This window comes from Geotrypetes seraphini, chromosome 10 (genome assembly GCF_902459505.1).
Source record: "Geotrypetes seraphini chromosome 10, aGeoSer1.1, whole genome shotgun sequence".
Classification (NCBI taxonomy): domain Eukaryota; kingdom Metazoa; phylum Chordata; class Amphibia; order Gymnophiona; family Dermophiidae; genus Geotrypetes; species Geotrypetes seraphini.
In genome coordinates, this window is record NC_047093.1 from 65,618,581 (window position 1) to 65,637,005 (window position 18,425).

Below are 18,425 nucleotides of genomic sequence, written 5' to 3' on the forward strand. Positions count from 1 at the left end.
AAGTTAGTTTTAAATATGAAAAGAAGGTAGAGGGAGTAAACAGGCAGATAGACAAGGGCGACCCGGTCGACATTGTATATCTGGATTTTCAGAAGGCATTCGACAAGGTTCCACATGAATAACTACTTTAGAAAATTGCAAGCCACGTGAAATGCTCACGTGAATTAAAAACTAGCTGGAGCATAGGAAACAGAGTGGGGGTAAATGGACAATACTCGGACTGGAAGAGCGTCACCAGTCTCTTATATCTTGGCATTCCAAGTCCTCTAAATTTTCTTCACATTTCTACCTCTAACCCTCTGTTGTAGTTCCTTCCTATTTCTCCTACTGTAAACCTAGTCGAGCTCTACGAACGTGGAGATGATGCGGTATACAAACCTAAGGATTAGATTAGATTAGTTTCCCATTCAGCACATAATGGTCCAGGAAGCACCAATCTATGGTCATTTAAGGGCCAAAGGGAACATATGGGGATATTAGGAATAATGAGGGAAAAAAGAAAAGTTAAGAACATAAGAATTGCCATTCTGGGACAGATCGAAGGTCCATCAAGCTCAGCATCCTGTCTCCAACAGTGGCCAACATAGGTCCCAAGTACCTAGCTATTTCCCAAGTAGTAAAACAGGTTTTATGCTGCTTATCCTAGGAATAAGCAGTGGATTTCCCCAAGCCATCTCGATAATGGCCTATGGACTTCTCTTTTAGGAAATTATTCAAACCTTTTTAAAAACTCCGCTAAGCTAACTGATTTCACCACATTATCCAGCATCAAATTCCAAAGTTTAATTATACATTCTGTGAAGAAATATTTTCTCCAGTTTCTTTTAAATCTGCTACTTGGGGTACCAATATGTAGAGCTTTAAAGGCTAAAGGAAGAATTTTAATTTGAATCCTGAACCTGAGTGGGAGCTAATGTAACAGTAGAAATAAAAGAGACACTTGATCATATCTTATAGCATTGCATGGTAAATGGGTGGCTGTGTTCTAGATAGACTGAAGTATTTTGAGATTGGAGTAAGAAATACCCGAATAGACTATATTACCGTAGCTAATCTTTGATCGAACAAAATGGTATAAAGTGTATAATACTTCTTTGTCTAAAATGTAACAAGCTGATCTAACCTTACGAAATGCTGGAAAACAGGACTTCACAACTGAGGAGATATGTTGTGCAAAGGGATAATTTGGAATCTATAATAATTCCCAGATATCAAAAAGATTCAAGTATTGGAATAGGTTTATCAAAGAATATGGGAGTAAGAGAAGGAGAGAAGATGATTTAAGACCCAGCATGTTGTTTTTTTTCAGGATTTAATACTAGACAGTGTTTCCAGAAGTCAATTCATATTGCTTTCTGGCAGCTGTGGCTGGGATCTGGTCCCATGAGTCTTCATTTGCAACTGTCTACGGATCTTGCTGCTTTATATCTGCCACTCTCCCCTTTTCCACCCTCCCCTTTCCCATATCTAGTTTGGTCATTTGAATGACATTCTTGGGTTGAAGGTCATATACCAGGTATCCTTCTGGAACCCTGAATCTGGCCTCTAAGACAGTGGTTCTCAACCCAGTCCTCGGGGCACACCCAGTCAACTGGGCTTTCAGGATATAAACAATGAACAGGCCTGGGATAGATTTGCATGCAATACCTCCTTCGTATGCAAATCTATCTCATACATATTCACTGTAGATATCCTGAAAACCTGACTGGCTGGGTGTGCCCGAGAACGGGGTTGAGAAGCACTGCTCTAAGATGTCACCTTGCATGATGACTATAACATCCTCCTTTTGGGGACTGTGAATATTTCCTCCACAGCATCCTCATCTGATCCAAAAGAGGACGACGCAAATCAGGGATCAAGCTAAGGGCTTTCTGCATGTCAGGCCAGACCTCAGCAGTAGGGGGAACAGAATTACTGTTGAATTTAGGCAACTTATGAAAGCTCCATTTATAAACATTTTTCTTCACAGAGACAAAGTGGGAAAAAACCCTTTATGAAATAGGTCCCTTTAGCATGAAGAATGCTTTTTTCTAGATGTGAAACCTTCCACTTATAGTAAAAGTATAAACTAATTATTCAGGGGGGAGGGGAGGGGTCTATTGGTTAAGGGGCTGGAGGAGCTGCCGTACAGCGAAAGATTAGAGAAACTGGGCCTCTTCTCCCTCGAACAGAGGAGATTGAGAGGGGACATGATCGAAATATTCAAGGTACTGAAGGGGATAGACTTAGTAGATAAGGACAGGTTGTTCACCCTTTCCAAGGTAGGGAGAACAAGAGGGCACTCTCTAAAGTTGAAAGGGGATAGATTCCGTACAAACGTAAGGAAGTTCTTCTTCACCCAGAGAGTGGTAGAAAGCTGGAACGCTCTTCCAGAGGGGAAAACACCCTCCAAGGATTCAAGACAAAGTTAGACAAGTTTCTGCTGAACAAGAACGTGCTCTGGTAGGGCTAGTCTCAGTTAGGGTGCTTGTCTTAGACCAGAGGGCTGCCGCTTGAGCGGACTGCTGGGCATGACGGACCACTGGTCTGACTCAGCAGTGGCAATTCTTATGTTCTTATGTGTGGAAAAAAACCAAAAAGGCACTAATTTTTATCTTATGTTACAATGTTAACATAAGAACTTATATGCCTTTGTAAAATATGAGTAGGCACTCAGAAGCGTCCTCAGTAATGTACATATTTGTATCTGCTCCAAAGAAGGTTTAAATATATGTGAATACTCACATATGTTATAAAATATATATGTATATTGCAGCCCAAACTATATCCCTGGGATAAAAGGTTTACTCTTTCCATGTTCTTCTGTTTTACATGTATTGTATATACTCCCAGAACAGTTTTTCCACATGTAAAACAGGTTTTATTTGTGGAGAAAGCGTTATAAAATTACTCTGTTTAGATTCTTTCTTCATTTGCTCTACTGCAGACTAAAAACTGAGAAGATCTCCAGTTCCTGTTGGTTGATGGTCCATTTGCTTTTCTGAGGCGATTCAACAGTTTCTTGGCCTGAGCTATTTCTCTTCCTCTCCTTCAGGTTCGTGTAGTACAGGGGAAGGAGCCTCCCCACCTGATGAGTATATTTGGTGGGAAGCCACTGGTTGTATACAGAGGTGGAACCTCCAGAGAAGGTGGTCAGACAGAGCCTGCTGAAACGCGACTCTTCCAAGTTCGAGCCAGCTCTTCGGGCTACACCAGAGCAGTTGAGGTACCACTGCGACAAGAACATATAATTGAAAATAGAGTTGCCATGTGAATGCACCATTTTGTTGAAAGATTTCTTGCTTAAAGAGGTCACAGTTTATGCTTGGGAATTAAAATTGTCATGGTCAAGATCAGTGGCGTAGCGAGGGAAGGAGACGCCTGGGCCACTCCCCCGCTGTGCACACCCCCACCCATGTACTTCTTGAAATCTTGGCCAGCAGTGAGCAGTACCTCCTTCCTGCTACTTGTGCTGGCCTCGGCTTCTTCTCTGTTTATGTTTATTAAAAACTTTATATACCGCATAATAGCCAATAAAAGATCCAAGCGGTTTACAATCACATCAATTAAGAAAAGAACTCCATTCAAAAATAGAAAAGGAAAGAATAAAAGAAAGAGGTTTTGTTTGTTTTTCTCAAATTCATAAAATTCTATGACATTCAAAATATCAATAATAAAAATTAACTAATCAATATAAACTGAAAATTTTCTTTAAAAATCAGTCACTACATAAATTACAGATTGCAGTGCCAAACTCTTTTGAAAAAGCCAATTGAAAAAAATGTACTTTTAGATGTCTTTTAAAATTTTTTATATGATTCTTCTTTTCTCAGTTCTGTAGGCAAATTATTCCATAACCGTAGAACTAAATAGAAAAGCGCACAATCTCTAGTTGAGGCAAGATGTCCCTTTGAGATATGGGGAATGACTACCTTGGGGCATCACTTGTGACCAGGAAGTGACTTCAGAGTCAAGGCTGGTGCAAGCAGTAGGGAGGAAGTGCTGCTTGCAGCTGGAGAGTGTTTCAGGCATCCAGGTTTTACTTACATTGAAAGCAATGGAAGTAAGGAGGACAGATTGAAACATCTGGGTTGTTTTACTTCCACAATGGAAGTAAGACCCGGATGTCTAAATCCGTCCTCCTTTTTCTGGAGCCATATGGTAACCCTAGGTTGCCCCCCCCCCCCATTTCTATAGTATTGGTCAAGGTCAAAGGTTTAGACCCTTCCCAAGTCAGACTATCAATTGTTGTTCCATGTTGCAAATTACTGTGCACTAAGCAGTTCCCACCAATGGTTATGACAAGTTGATGTATTTGCAAGCACCTGTGAATATTGTGGTATAATCATTAGGCTACTGATTTGGGAACCTTTTTTAGACTATAATTGCCAAAGGTTTGGGACTACTAGGATGGTGGGTGGAAGCTGTGTTTTTTGAGCATGTATACAATTGAGCATGCGTGCCAGTTTGGTCAGCTATGCTCTGAGCACACCCTTCCTGCACTGGATTGTCTCCAACACTATGAAATCCTACCAGTGAATGAAATATGTTAATGATATCTGGGACTTTTCCAGCTGGAGGCCGCTGCCAACAACCTGAACTCCAATGATGTCTTTGTTTTGAAAACACCATCAGCTGGCTATGTTTGGGTTGGCCAGGGGTCCAGTGATGCAGAGAAACAGGGAGCACAAGCACTGCTGAACATCCTGGGAGTGCGGGCTTCAAGCATCGCAGAAGGTCGAGAAACAGGTAGGTTTGCAGAGAGTTTGAAGTCAATTACTGTCGTGCTTCCTAGTTCCCACATGAGCTATCAGAATGGGAAGTCCTCCACCCTGACAAATTTAACTATTTTATAGGCAGAAGTATTTGTAAGTTTCCTGTTATTCCTGTGGTCCCTTTTCCCAGATTTGTCACAGGCGAAGCGACAGGCTCTCTGTTCTGCCTGAACTCTTTGTATAGAACAGCTATAATCTAATCTAATCTAAATCTTGGATTTATATACTCCCTTAAAGGAGCTCGACTCGGTTCATATAAAAATTGATAACTGAAGTTAAAGTAGTTAGATTAGAGAAAAAATAACTTATTAATGAAGATCCTCATTGTTCTAATTTTCCTTAGAACAATGTTCTAAGAACTGTTGTAAAAACTGTTTTCATAGATTTACAGAAAATCTGGAAGGAGAGAAGAGTTCTAACACAAGAGGGAATCCCATTCCAAATCATTGTAAAAGTATATGAGAAAGATCGAGTAATATTACATAATATTACAGTATAAACTGGAAGTGGGATGCACAGGCCCCAGGTAGTATGAGCTGGGGCAATTTCTACCAGAAAGGAGGGTTAGAGAGACCATTTTCAATGTTCATATGCAGCTCCAGATTTCAAACTGCAACTGTGATGCCAAAGGGCAGTAAAAGGAAAGTGATGCACTGATAGATTAGAGAGTTCAGAAGACAAAAAAGGGTTCCACCAAAAAGATTCCACAAGGAAAACAGCAACACAAACAGAAAAGAAACTGTGGAATTAATGATCCTTGTGAAATCTTTATTTGAAAAAAAGAGCAGATAAATTCAAAATAAAACACAATATAAAAATATAAAACACAGTAAAAAGTATGTGGTATAGACCTGACAAGGGCCATGTTTTGGTCGTAAAAGGCCTTCTTCTGGGGTCCTGTACTTCTATAAACCACAAACAAATTAAGATTGCAAAAATGAGCAAACCAAGATACTGTGTACAGTAATGCGTAGCCAATCAGAACAATGCCAACTAATCGTCAGCATTAGAACAAGAGGTGTAGGCAGAATAATGCAGAAGTGAGAGAAGGCCTATGCTGTGATAAATTGTCCAGATGCTTAGAAATAGGTGATGATTTCAGATAGTCTAGATCAGTGGTCTCAAACACGCGGCCCGCCAGGTACTATTTTGAGGCCCTTGGTATGTTTATCATAATCACAAAAGTAAAATAAAACAGTTTCTTGATCATATGTCTCTTTAGCTATAAATGACAATATTATTATTAAGACATAGCCAAAAGGAAAGATTTATAAACTATAAAGAGTTTTACCTCATGCAAAATTGTCATTTCTTTAATAAGACATTAACTATTTATTTCTGAGGCCCTCCAAGTACCTACAAATCCAAAATGTGGCCCTGCAAAGGGTTTGAGTTTGAGACCACTGGTCTAGATGTAACCCTATAAATTGCTGATAGGAGTGAAACTAATTGTGTGTGAGTGACTAAAGCTATTACAGATTTGCTGATGTTAGGGAAAATTACTAATGAAGTAAGATTGACAAGAAATCATATGACCAGTGAACCAAATATGGTCTAGTGATAAAATGCAAGAGTATGCAATTTATGATTAGCTGTTAATTGAAGATACTTAACTGTGACTGGAAATGTACTAACTTATGTATGAATAAAAATAAATGGAATAATGTCAAAGCCTGCAGCCCATGACTCGGAAAGACACTGGGTGGATACTGCCTAATTGTTCAGGCCACCTGAGTACACTCCCATGAAGGCCTTTATGTTTTAAACTTCAGCTTGTATCTGGTTGTAATTCCATGGCTTCACTCAGAGATGGAAGAAAAGGGCTGAGCAGATAATCTGCCCCTGTAGGTATTCTGAGCAAATAGCAGAACCCGTTGCTGAGGAATGACTGGATGGAAATTTTCTTGTTCTCTATTTCACTGATGATTTCGTTGTTCTCTATTTCCTCAGATGATTTCTGGGCAGCTTTGGGAGGGAAAGCAGCATATCGTACGTCTCCAAGACTGAAGGACCGACTGAATGTCCATCCCCCACGCCTCTTTGCTTGCTCTAATAAGACTGGTCGATTCATTGTATGTTTTACTTCTGTAATGCACATCCATTTTAATAGGCATACTAACACACACACAAGTTTGTCTGCAGAGCAACAGGGGCCAGCATTGTAGTTTTATTCCAGCAAACCCATATAAAGTGAAAAACATTAGAAGAGATTTGGTGAAATAATTTTCCTTCTTAAGCCATAAGGGGGCAGCATAGTCTGATCTTCATAAACCTGCTTCTCCTTTTTTCAGATTGAAGAAGTTCCTGGTGAAATCACTCAGGATGATCTAGCAACAGATGATGTCATGCTTCTTGACACCTGGGATCAGGTAGGTGTTGCCATTTAGAGCCCTTCCCTTGCCCCTTGAGCAGAAATTCCTTTAAAGCAGAGGTTCTCAGCCCAGTCCTTCAGAAACACCTAGGCCGGGGGTCGGCAACCTGCGGCTCCAGAGCCGCATGCGGCTCTTTTCCACCTTTGCTGCGGCTCCGGTAGTGTGTCACGCAGGCATGCAGTTACAAGTCCGGCGTTGCGGCGGGAAATAGCCATGCTGAGCAGTGAGCTCAGCACATACACAGTTGAAAGCCTTGCTTGCTGATTGGTCCGGCGGCCCCGTCCCGCCGTGCCGCCGGACCAATCAGCAAGCAAGGCTTTCATCTGTGTAGTGCTGAGCTCACTGCTCAGCATGGCTATTTCCCGCCGCGACGCCGGACTTGTAAGATGCAGCCTGAAAAAGAAATCATCCTGGCCGGGGTCGGTGTCATGCTCCGGAGATCTACAGCCTTCCTATCTCCCTCTCTCTTCTACCTGCTTCCGGCCACATCCCCTGCTCCGCGGCTCTCTTCGGCAACTCAGCAGCAGCGATCGACACAAGCTTCTGACGTCGGGGCCTACCCTCTGCGAGTCCCGCTTGTTTCAACTTCCTTTTTCCACAAAGGCGGGACTCGTAGAGGGAAGGCCTCGATGTCAGCAGCTTGTCTTGATCACCGCTGCTGACGAGTTGCTGAAGAGAGCCGCAGAGCAGGGGGGTGTTGCCAGGTGCAGGACTCGTGGGTGAGGGAGGAGAAGAGAGAGGGGAGGGAAACAAAAGGAAATATTTCATACTGGGCTGGGCCGGAGTGGAGGGAGGGTAGAAAGATTCTGGCTACAGGGTGCATTAACAAAGGAAAAGGGGGGAAAGCTGAAAATGGAGATAGTGACACAAAGAAGAGAAAGGGTAAGCAGGACCTACTGAATAAGGATAGAGATACAGAGGGGACATGAAGAGGAGGTGAAATAGAGACATAGAAGTAATGCTGAAAAAGTGTGTGGGGGGAGATAAAGACATTGAAAGGGCAAATGGTGAACATGGCGTAAAGATAAGGACAGAGACAAATGAAGATTCTGAAAAAGTGGTGAGATAGGGATATAGGTGAGATGGACACAAAGAAGGGTGATGCTGGAAAATAGGTGGAATGGTAATTCTGACAGACACAGAAGGGAAATGCTGGATCAAGGAGAGATGGGGCTCAGACTGGATGGAATGAGGAGAAATGCCTTGTTGGCCCGGAACTTCCTCTCCTGCGTCAGAATTGACGTCAGGGAGCGGAATGCTGGTCAGCGCAACACTTCTGCAGGGAAAGCTTGGGACGGCGGTGGCTTGGGGGCTGTTCCCCGATTGCGGTGGCAGCAAACCGAGTGGCTTGGGGGAGGGCACGGAGACAGAAAGAAGGGGGAACAGGGAGACAGAAAGAAAAAGTTGGGGGAGAGAATGAGGTCTGGAGGAGAGGAAACATACAGGAGGCTGAAAGAAAGGAAGAAAGATTGGATGCACAGTCAGAAGAAGAAAGTGCAACCAGAGACTCATGAAATCACCAAATAGCAAAGGTAGGAAAAATGATTTTATTTTCAATTTAGTGATCCTGTATATAGCATTAAGATAAGAAACAATATATGCAGTGTTAGATTTGTTTTATAATGGTTTTGCGGCTCCAAGTTTTTTTTTCTTTTCGAAAACGGGTCCAAGTGGCTCTTTATGTCTTAAAGGTTGCAGACCCCTGACCTAGGCAGTGAGATTTCAGGATATCCACAATGAATATGCTTGAAATAGATCTGCATACAATGGAGGCAGTGCATGCAAATGTATCTCATGCATATTCATTATGGATATCTTGAAAACCTGACTGGCTATGCATGTCCTGAGGACTGAGTTGAGAATCACTAATTTCTCAGCCAGACCATAGCTGCTTTCTGTTTAGAAAAATCAAAAGGGCTTCTTGTTGCATTAATAAATGAAAAGTCCAATGTATGAGGACTCCATTTCTGTGGCTAAAACTGTCTTTTCTACATGTACGGCATATACTTGAATATAAACCAAGATTTGTGGCCCCAAAACAAGAATATCTTTTTTTTAACAATAGATTTTTATTAAAGTTTTAGTAACACATAAGCACATAAGCAGTGCCTCTGCTGGGTCAGACTAGAGGTCCATCATGCCCAGCAATTTGCTCACACGGCGGCCCATCAGGTCCAGGACCTGTATAGTGATCCTCTATCTATACCCTTCTATCCCCTTTTCTTTCAGGAAGTTATCTAATCCCTTCTTGAACCCCAATACCGTACTCTGTCCTATTATACTCTCCGGAAGCGCATTCCAGATGTCCACCACCCTTTGGGTGAAGAAGAACTTTCTAGCATTGGTTCTGAATCTGTCCCCTCTCAGTTTTTCCGAATGCCCTCTCGTTCTTGTAGATTTCGAGAGTTTGAAAAATCTGTCCCTCTCCACTTTCTCTATGCCTTTCATGATCTTGTAGGTCTCTATCCGTTTGTTTATTCCTTTGAAGAAGTGCAATAAGTTCGTTTGGCACGATCTTTCTTTGCAGAAGCCATGCTGGCTTGTTTTCATCAGTTTATTCCTTTCTAGATGCTCATCGATGCTTTCTTTTATCAGCGCTTCCGCCATCTTCCCCGGAACCGAAGTCAAACTTACTGGTCTGTAGTTTCCCGGGTCGCCTCTCGATCCTTTTTTAAAGATGGGCGTAACATTAGCTATTTTCCAATCCTCCGGGATCACGCCTGTTTACAGGGATAGATTACAAACCTGCTGTAGTAGTTCTGCTATTTCCTCCTTTAGTTCTTTCAATACCCTAAGGTGGATTCCGTCCTGGCCCGGAGATTTGTCAGTTTTTAATCTATCTGCTTATGTACGTCTTCAAGGCTTACCTCCATGGATGTTAATTTTTCTGCTTGATTTCCTTTGAAGATTTTTTTCAGGTTCTGGCAAGTTGGATGTGTCCTCTTTTGTAAAAACTGATGAAAAGAACAAGTTTAGTCTATCCTCCACTTCTTTTTCCTCCTTCAACACTCTTTTCCTATCTCCGTCATCCAATGGTCCCACCTCCTCCCTTGCCAGCTGTTTTCCTTTAACATATCTGAAGAACGGTTTGAAATTTCATGCTTCCCTGGCTTGCCTCTCTTCATATTCTCTTTTTGCTCTTTTCACCATGAGGTGACATTCTTTTTGATGCTTCCTTTGCTCTTTCCAGTTCTCCCCAGTTTTGTCCTTTTTCCATTTCCGGAATGAATGTTTCTTGTCTCCTATCGCTTTCTTCACTTCGTTAGTTATCCACGCCGGGTCTTTTGTTCAGCTCTTTTTGCATCCTTTTCTAAATCTGGGGATATATAGATTTTGCGCCTCGCTCACCGTGTCCTTGAATAAAGATCAGGCTTGCTCTACAGTCTGCGACTTCTTTGAGCTGTTTCTAAGTTTCTTCTTTACCATTACTCTCATTGCTTCGTAGTTTCCTTTCTTGAAGTTAAAAGTTGTTGCTGTGGTTCTCTTTCCCTTTGGTATTCCTATTTCAACTTTGAATTTGATCATATTGTGGTCGCTGTTTCTCAACTTTTTGGTGGGAAAAAGGTCACCTCAGTTTATATTCAGATGGGTTTATATTCGAGTATATGTGGTATTCCTGTACTAGTGAGCGACTTGTGTGTTTTACTTTGTCTTCCTTAGCAAGACAGTACAAGTTGCAGCTAAGTCATGCCATAAATTCTTTCCAAGTAACAGGCAAACATTATACTTTCTATGTCATATGACATTAACAATGTGTGTTTATTTTTACTATTTAGGTGTTTGTGTGGATTGGCAATGATGCCCAAGATGAAGAAAAGAAAGAAGCTTTAGCATCTGGTAATAAATTTTGGGCAGGGTAGGGAAGTGAGGGGGGGTATAATAGCTTGGTCTCTCCCTGCACCTTTTTCATTTCCCCATCCAACATGAGGGAACTGAGTTGATTGATCATCTTGCTCTTCATTTTTGTATATTTGTATGGGAGGGGAGAGGGCGTGGCAGGTGTTCAATCCCAACCCGCAGTCCGGATATTGCAGAAATCTACACACATGCTCCACCCCCTTAGCCTGAGAGTTAGTAAATAATTCCAGTTAAGTCCCAAAGCACATACCTGAACAAATCCATGACAAGTTGGTATGGGGAAGAATCCCCTTCAACAGAAGTAATTCATGAACTGGTTTAGTCTGCAAAATATTAACAAGTGATAAACAGGCACAAAGGCAACTCAGAAAAACATTGAGGAACAATGTATCACTAATCTGCAGAGTGCAACGAGCACTCCAATAAAGGCCTTCGGTAATACAGTTTACAGTTTATTTAAAATTTGATAGAGATGCTTAAGAAAGTCTTCTAAGCGCTTTACAATTTAAAATAAGGGAACACAAATTTACCTAAAATGTACATTAATACAAATAAGATTTTCCTTAAATAGAAAATCTTATGTAATATTCAATAGACAACAACTAACTGGTACAACTGGAATGGAGGGGCAGAACTACAATATTATAAAGAAAAGGTTCACATAAAAGAGAAAAACGAGAGGAGGGGGACAAGCCTGCATGAGAGTAAAATTTGAGAAAAGGCGACAGAAGTCGTGGAAATGGCCATTCTAATCCATCGAGCGAAATAGAAAGAGAGCATCTGCATGGACTGCTTGCAGAAATTGTAACTGAGATTGTTTACTAACTCTCAGGCTAAGGGGGTCAAGCATGTGCTCATAAAAGTTGTGGATTTCTACAATACCCGGACTGCAGGTTAGGATTGAACACCTAGTCCTAGTGTATGGAATCCGGAAGGGAGGTAACAGAATGTACATTGTGGAACATATAGTATGAGAAGATTTGATAAGAATAATGGAATTCCAGACAGGTGATTTTTCTACAAGTGACTGTCTCCCCTCTTCAGGATACTTAGGATTGCCGTGATGGGCCTGGGCTGGAGCTCATGTATCAACATTGTCTCAGGCGCCTGTTCTAGTAACCAGCTCTGAATCCGGTCCATAGCTGTCACATTTCTGCAGCAACTGTTGTTGTCCTTTCATCCTTAGCCTCCTGAAGGAGTGAAAAGATGACCTTGGGGATTGAAGTGGGGATGTGCAAAAGGATCTGCAAAAGCTAGAGGAATGGTCTAATGCCTGGCAACTCAAAATTCAATGCAAAGAAATGCAGAGCAATGCATTTGGGGATTAATAATCGGAAGGAACCGTATATGCTGGGAGGAGAGAAGCTGATATGCACGGACGGGGAGAGGGACCTTGGGGTGATAGTGTCCGAAGATCTAAAGGTGAAAAAACAGTGTGACAAGGCAGTGGCTGCTGCCAGAAGGATTCTGGGCTGTATAAAGAGAGGCGTAGTCAGTAGAAGGAAGAAGGTGTTGATGCCCCTGTACAGGTCATTGGTAAGGCCCCACTTGGAGTATTGTGTTCAGTTTTGGAGACCGTATCTGGCGAAGGACGTAAGAAGACTTGAAGCGATCCAGAGGAGGGCAACAAAAATGATAGGAGGCTTGCGCCAGAAGACGTATGAGGAGAGACTGGAAGCCCTGAATATGTATACCCTAGAGGAAAGGAGAGACAGGGGAGATATGATTCAGACGTTCAAATACTTAAAGGGTATTAACGTAGAACAAAATCTTTTCCTGAGAAAGGAAAATGGTAAAACCAGAGGACATAATTTGAGGTTGAGGGGTGGTAGATTCAGGGGCAATGTTAGGAAATTCTACTTTACGGAGAGGGTGGTGGATGCCTGGAATGCGCTCCCGAGAGAGGTGGTGGAGAGGAAAATGGTGACAGAGTTTAAAGAAGCGTGGGATGAACACAGAAGATTTAGAATCAGAAAATAATATTAAAGATTGAACTAGGCCAGTTACTGGGCAGACTTGTACGGTCTGCGTCTGTGTATGGCCGTTTGGAGGAGGATGGGCAGGGGAGGGCTTCAATGGCTGGGAGGGTGTAGATGGGCTGGAGTAGGTTTTAACAGAGATTTCGGCAGTTGGAACCCAAGCACAGTACCGGGTAGAGCTTTGGATTCTTGCCCAGACAGAGCTAAGAAGAAAAAATTAAAAAATTTTAATTGAATCAGGTTGGGCAGACTGGATGGACCATTCGGGTCTTTATCTGCCGTCATCTACTATGTTACTATGTACCTAGGGATGTAGGCATGGGGAGCAGAAACCATCCACTTTTAACTCAGGCCCAACCAGCAATGGTGCACCCTTGGTGTATCTGTCAAGGATCCCCAAATCATGCTAGTTGAAGTCTACCATAGCTCTTCTTAGCCAGCTTCAGGAGTCAGCAGCAGCACTCCAAACCACTGACACTGGTACCTCGCTCATGCTCTGTTCATGTGCAAGATCCAAGAATGTGAGGGTTGCCAGTGTCAACAGTGAGGAGAACTGCCATTAAGATTGCAGTTGTTCCCAAACTGGTCCTGGGGAACCCCAGTCAGGTTTTCTGGATATCTAAACTGAATATGCATGAGATAAATTTGCATGCAGGGGAAGAAGTGCATGCAAATCAGTCTCATGAATATTCATTGCAGATATCTTAAAAACCTGAATGGCAGGGTTCCCCCAGGACAGATTAGGGAACCACTGAGCTAAGGTATTTTAAAGATAAAGTTGAGCTGGGAGGAAGAACTGAGAGAAAATGCATCATATCCACTTATTTTACCCACTGACCCACCTAAAATTTGCCATTAAACTATTCTATTCTATTTATTTATTTTTTTAAAGTTTGCAGAAAAGTTTGGAGTAAGTTCCTATTGAAGGTCATGGGGGGAGGGGGGAAATTAAGACAAAATTCTAATAGCTATTTTAAATATATTTTTCTAATTTTATAGCTTCAAAGTACATTGCAACTGATCCTGCAAACAGAGATAAGAGAACATCTGTCGCTGTTGTGAAACAAGGATTTGAACCACCCACTTTCACTGGCTGGTTCCTGGGCTGGGACAATGATTACTGGACTGTCGACCCCTTGGAGAGAGCCATGGCGGAACTTCACGTCTGATACCAAATGCCAGACCTGCAGTAACATTGGTGCCTTTACTGCCTCAGAGAGAGAGAGAGAGAGTGAGAGTCATGCTCTCCAAGAGACATTTTATATATTAGAACCGGTTAGCTTGCAATAACAGACACTTCCTACAAGCAGTTTCCTAGTAGCTACTGTACTTCACATATTTAAAATAATAAAAATTGGAATCCATAACAATAAAAATATTTCCATTGGTTTTACTTTAGCAACTTAGCTGGAGGAGGAGACATATGGCCTCTTTTACAAAGCCACGGAGCAACAGCCCTGAAACCCTTTAAATCTCTATGGGCTTCGGGGCCGTTAGCGCAGCGCAGCCGCTAGTGTGGTTTTGTAAAAGAGGCCGATACAGTTTAATGACTAGTTAACCTCTGTGAATCTTCTGGAGTAAAAGTGTGCTATATGTCTGGCTAGTTATTATAAGGGGAGGGAGGCACTGTTACAATGAATTAGAAAGTTTGCTAAACATATGGAGGGGCATAATCAAAAAAAAAATGTCTAAGTCCCCTTTTGGCCTAAGGTCTTAAACGTTGAAAGTAGAAGCAGGGAAAATGTCTATTATCAAAAAAAACGTCCAAAAGGAGGGTTTTTTTTATAATGGCCTGCTTTTTAAACGCCCAGACCACCACTACATCTACACTAACAGCATATAATCAACCTAAAAAAAGCCTTACTCCCAAACGCCCAAAACAAGAGCTTTTGGGCGAAGGAGGAACCAGTCCTTCGCCTAAAAGCTGGATTCTGTAACCGGTGTCTGTCAAAAATAACACCGGTTACAGAATCCCCTCCCACAACGATCCGGGCAGGAGAGAGCCCAAGCCCTCCTGCCCTGTGGCACCCCCGAATCCCGCTACACGATCAGGGTAGGAGGGAGCCAAGCCCTCTTGCCCCGCAGCACCCCCAAGCTCCCCAACACTATCGGGGCAAGAGGGAGTCCAAACCCTCTTGCCCTGAGGCGCCCCCAAACTGCCCGACACTATTGAGGCAAGAGGGATCCCAAGCCCTCTTGCCCCCCGGCACCCCCAAACTCCCCGACACTATCGGGGCAGGAGGGAGCCCAAGCCCTCCTGCCCTCGACAGAAGGGCCCTACCGATCGCCCCCCTGCCCACTCGCAACCCCCCTGCCGATCTCATGACACCCCACCCGCATTCACCTCCCCGTACCTTCAAAAACGTTGGTCGGACGGATGGGTGCCAAGCCATCCGTTGAATGGCTGGCCTTAGGACCTGATTGGCCCAGGTGGCTCAAATCCCGCCCACAGGTGGGGCCTGAGATGCCTGGGCCAACCAGAATAGACCCAGTAGGCTTAGGCCCCTCCTGTGGGCAGGGCCTTAGGCACATGGGCCAAACCCGGGGGGGGGGGAAGGGTGGATCGCGGCAGGGAAGATGAGTCATTTCTCCTGCCGCGATCATTGCTGTAGGGGGTGACCGATTGCTGGGGCCGCTGAGCTGATCGCAGCAACCACGATCAGTTCAGCAGCCCCTTTTCGGCACTTATACCTGTTTTGACTTGGTCTAAGTCAAAACGTATAAGTGCCGACTAGGCAACCTGCCCAAAGTTTTGGTTATACCTGCTGCACGCATAGTTCTAGGTCGGCCCGCCCTTTCCTCTCCTCTAAAAACGCCTCTTTTCTCTCTGTGCGTATAGAGGCAGGAGAAAGGCCTAAGCTGGTTTTAGATACGTCTAAAACCAGCTTTGATTATGGGAACTTGGACGATCAGGCTTTTTGATCGTCCAAGTACCCATTTAGGCCACTTTTTAGACTTTTTTTTTTTATTATGAGCCCCCTATTCTTTAATCAGATTTTTGGAGTTGGCTCTCCTTGGATGAGAGCATCATTCCATAGCACTTCAGCTTCCAGGATTCATATAATGGGGGCAATGTTTTGCTTCTTTTAAACATATTTTGATTCAGCACCATTATCTGTACTATGAGCAGTGCTGAATACTGATCTATAGATAGCTATATGGATGGTTCTGTACAGCCACTGGATAGCTGTAGCTTTTGCTTCCAAAGAATCAACTAGGCAGGGGTTCTCAACCCTGTCTGCAAGATACACATAGCCAGTCAGATTTTCAGGATATCCCTAATGATTATGCATGAGAACACATGCAAATGCACTCATGCTTATCCATTGAGGATATCCTGAAAACCAGACTGGCTAGGTATGGCCCAAAGCCTGGGCTGAGAACCCTCCGAACTAGGGGCTAAAATTGTTCACTTGAGTGATTAGATTTAAACAATTCTTTGATTCTTCATTCAGGAATATAGCAACTAAACTTTGGGATGGTCTCCTTTTGAAAATTAGACATGTCCCATCTTTTATAAACTTCTTTTTTTTTTTGTTAAGTATTATGATACTGAATAATGGATTCTTGTATTATATTTGTTCTTAAATACTGTATTTTAAAATGGAATTCCTGGAATTTTAAAATGGCTCCTCTCTGCCTCACCTCACCGCCCTCCCCCTCCTTGGCCTATCAAGGTCCACTGAGGGCCTCCAGACTCTCAGCTCCCCTTACCCAACCCGGACTCTGCCCATTGTCAAAGTTTACCACTGTTTATACCCCTGTTTCTGCACCATATTTTACTATTGTATTCGCTCATGTTTTGATGCTAAACTTTTTCTGCTTTTTTTTTGCTCAGTTCTGCTCCAAACTGTACTCTCTGCCAAAGGTTTTTTACCAGTCTCTCACTTTTTCAGTTGCCCCGGTTCCCCTAGCACATCCTGGGCTACACACATACCTTAACCGTGCAATCCCCCTGTTACCCATTTACTGCCCCAAGCCTCTCCGCTCTAGGTACCACATGGAAAGCGCTTAGCCGCTAATTGTCCTCACTGATACAGCCCCCCTTTAGTCCTAAAAAAATAAATAAATAAATAAATTTAAAAAAAAACAAAAAAAAGCCTCTCCTCCCTTCTCTCGGCCCCGTACTTAGTCAGCTTAATTTAAGTTCCCCTGCTCCTTCCTCAACCAACTCCCCCTTGCTGCAGACTCTCACACACCAACCACCCCGCCATGAATCCATCCTTCTGGATCCTTCTTCTCCTACTCTGCTCACCTCTCTATCCTTCCCTCTGTCTGAAACCTCCCTCCCCCAACCTACTCGACCCCGCCAACACCAATACCATCTGCCCCGGACTCAGAATCCCCACACTGATACGCACCAGAAATTCCCCTCCCAAGAAAACCCCCCGAAAAGTCAACCAAGATTCTCTAAAGCCCCTGCCCCCTGCCAATCTTCCCAACACTGTCCCGGACTCTCTCACCCCAGTCCCGACACTTTACTGCAATGCCAGATCCGCATGCAATAAGACCCAAATCTTGAAAGACCTTCTAGACGAGCTCGACCCTGGATTCCTGTGCATCACAGAATCATGGATCGCCAAAGACGACCTATTCACACAAAATGAACTCCTCCCCCATGGCTACCAAGGCCTCTTCTCCCCCAGACCCAACCGAAAAGGAGGTGGTCTGGCACTCCTCTACAAATCTTTCTTCGACGTCCAGCTCCATGAGACGGGCACCCATGCTTCTCTAGAATATTTGCTTGCCTCAGTCACTGACGAACTCCGCACCTACCCATTGGGCATCCTAATACTATACCGACCACCCACACCTTGGACCAAATCTTCCAATCTCGTCTATGAGACCATAACAAATGCCTTCCTTAAATTCCAAAGACTTCTGATTGTTGGTGATATCAATCTCCACCTCGACGACACAAATAACAATGATACATCTGAATTCAACAACTTCCTTACCTCTCTAGGTTTTCCCTCACCCACCCCATCCCCAACCCACGAAAAAGGGCATACCCTAGACTTCACCACCTTCATTGATCTTACTGCCTTCAAAACCTCAACCGACGACACTCGCTGGGAACAAGTCCCCTGGTCAGATCACTTCTTAGGGACTACCTGTCTCCCCGTCTTCATGTCATATCTTGACTCCCCACCCCACTCCTCTCATTCCATAACCTTCCGCAAAAAAACCTCGAGCAACCTATTCTGGTCCAAACTCCTCAACAAACTCTCCTCCAACCCTAGACCTACAGACCCCGAATCACATTGGCACAACTGGACCGCCCTCTCCGAGTCCACCTACCACTCCCTTGCTCCATTAACCACCAAAACCATCTCCTACCCCCGAAAGGCCCCCTGGTACCTACCTCTTCACAGAGAATTGAAACAGAAATGTCGCGCTTTGGAGCGCAAATGGAAAAAATCTAAATCCCCCTCTGATAGACAGACCTGGAGGGCTAATAT

At 43.5% G+C, this 18,425-nt stretch overlaps 1 protein-coding gene across 3 annotated transcripts in view; it reads left to right on the forward strand.

Moving 5' to 3' along the window:
* Nucleotides 1-14,339, forward strand: part of GSN (gelsolin) — a 91,949-nt gene extending 77,610 nt beyond the window's left edge. For all 3 annotated transcript variants that reach the window (XM_033960770.1, XM_033960768.1, XM_033960769.1), the window contains 6 exons: nt 3,035-3,205; nt 4,554-4,728; nt 6,705-6,826; nt 7,046-7,123; nt 10,903-10,963; nt 13,963-14,339. In XM_033960770.1, coding sequence (XP_033816661.1) covers nt 3,035-3,205; nt 4,554-4,728; nt 6,705-6,826; nt 7,046-7,123; nt 10,903-10,963; nt 13,963-14,132 — 777 coding nt within the window. In that variant the 3' untranslated portion in view covers nt 14,133-14,339. The remainder of the gene's footprint in view (nt 1-3,034; nt 3,206-4,553; nt 4,729-6,704; nt 6,827-7,045; nt 7,124-10,902; nt 10,964-13,962) is intronic.
* The last annotated feature ends 4,086 nt before the right edge of the window (nt 14,340-18,425 follow it).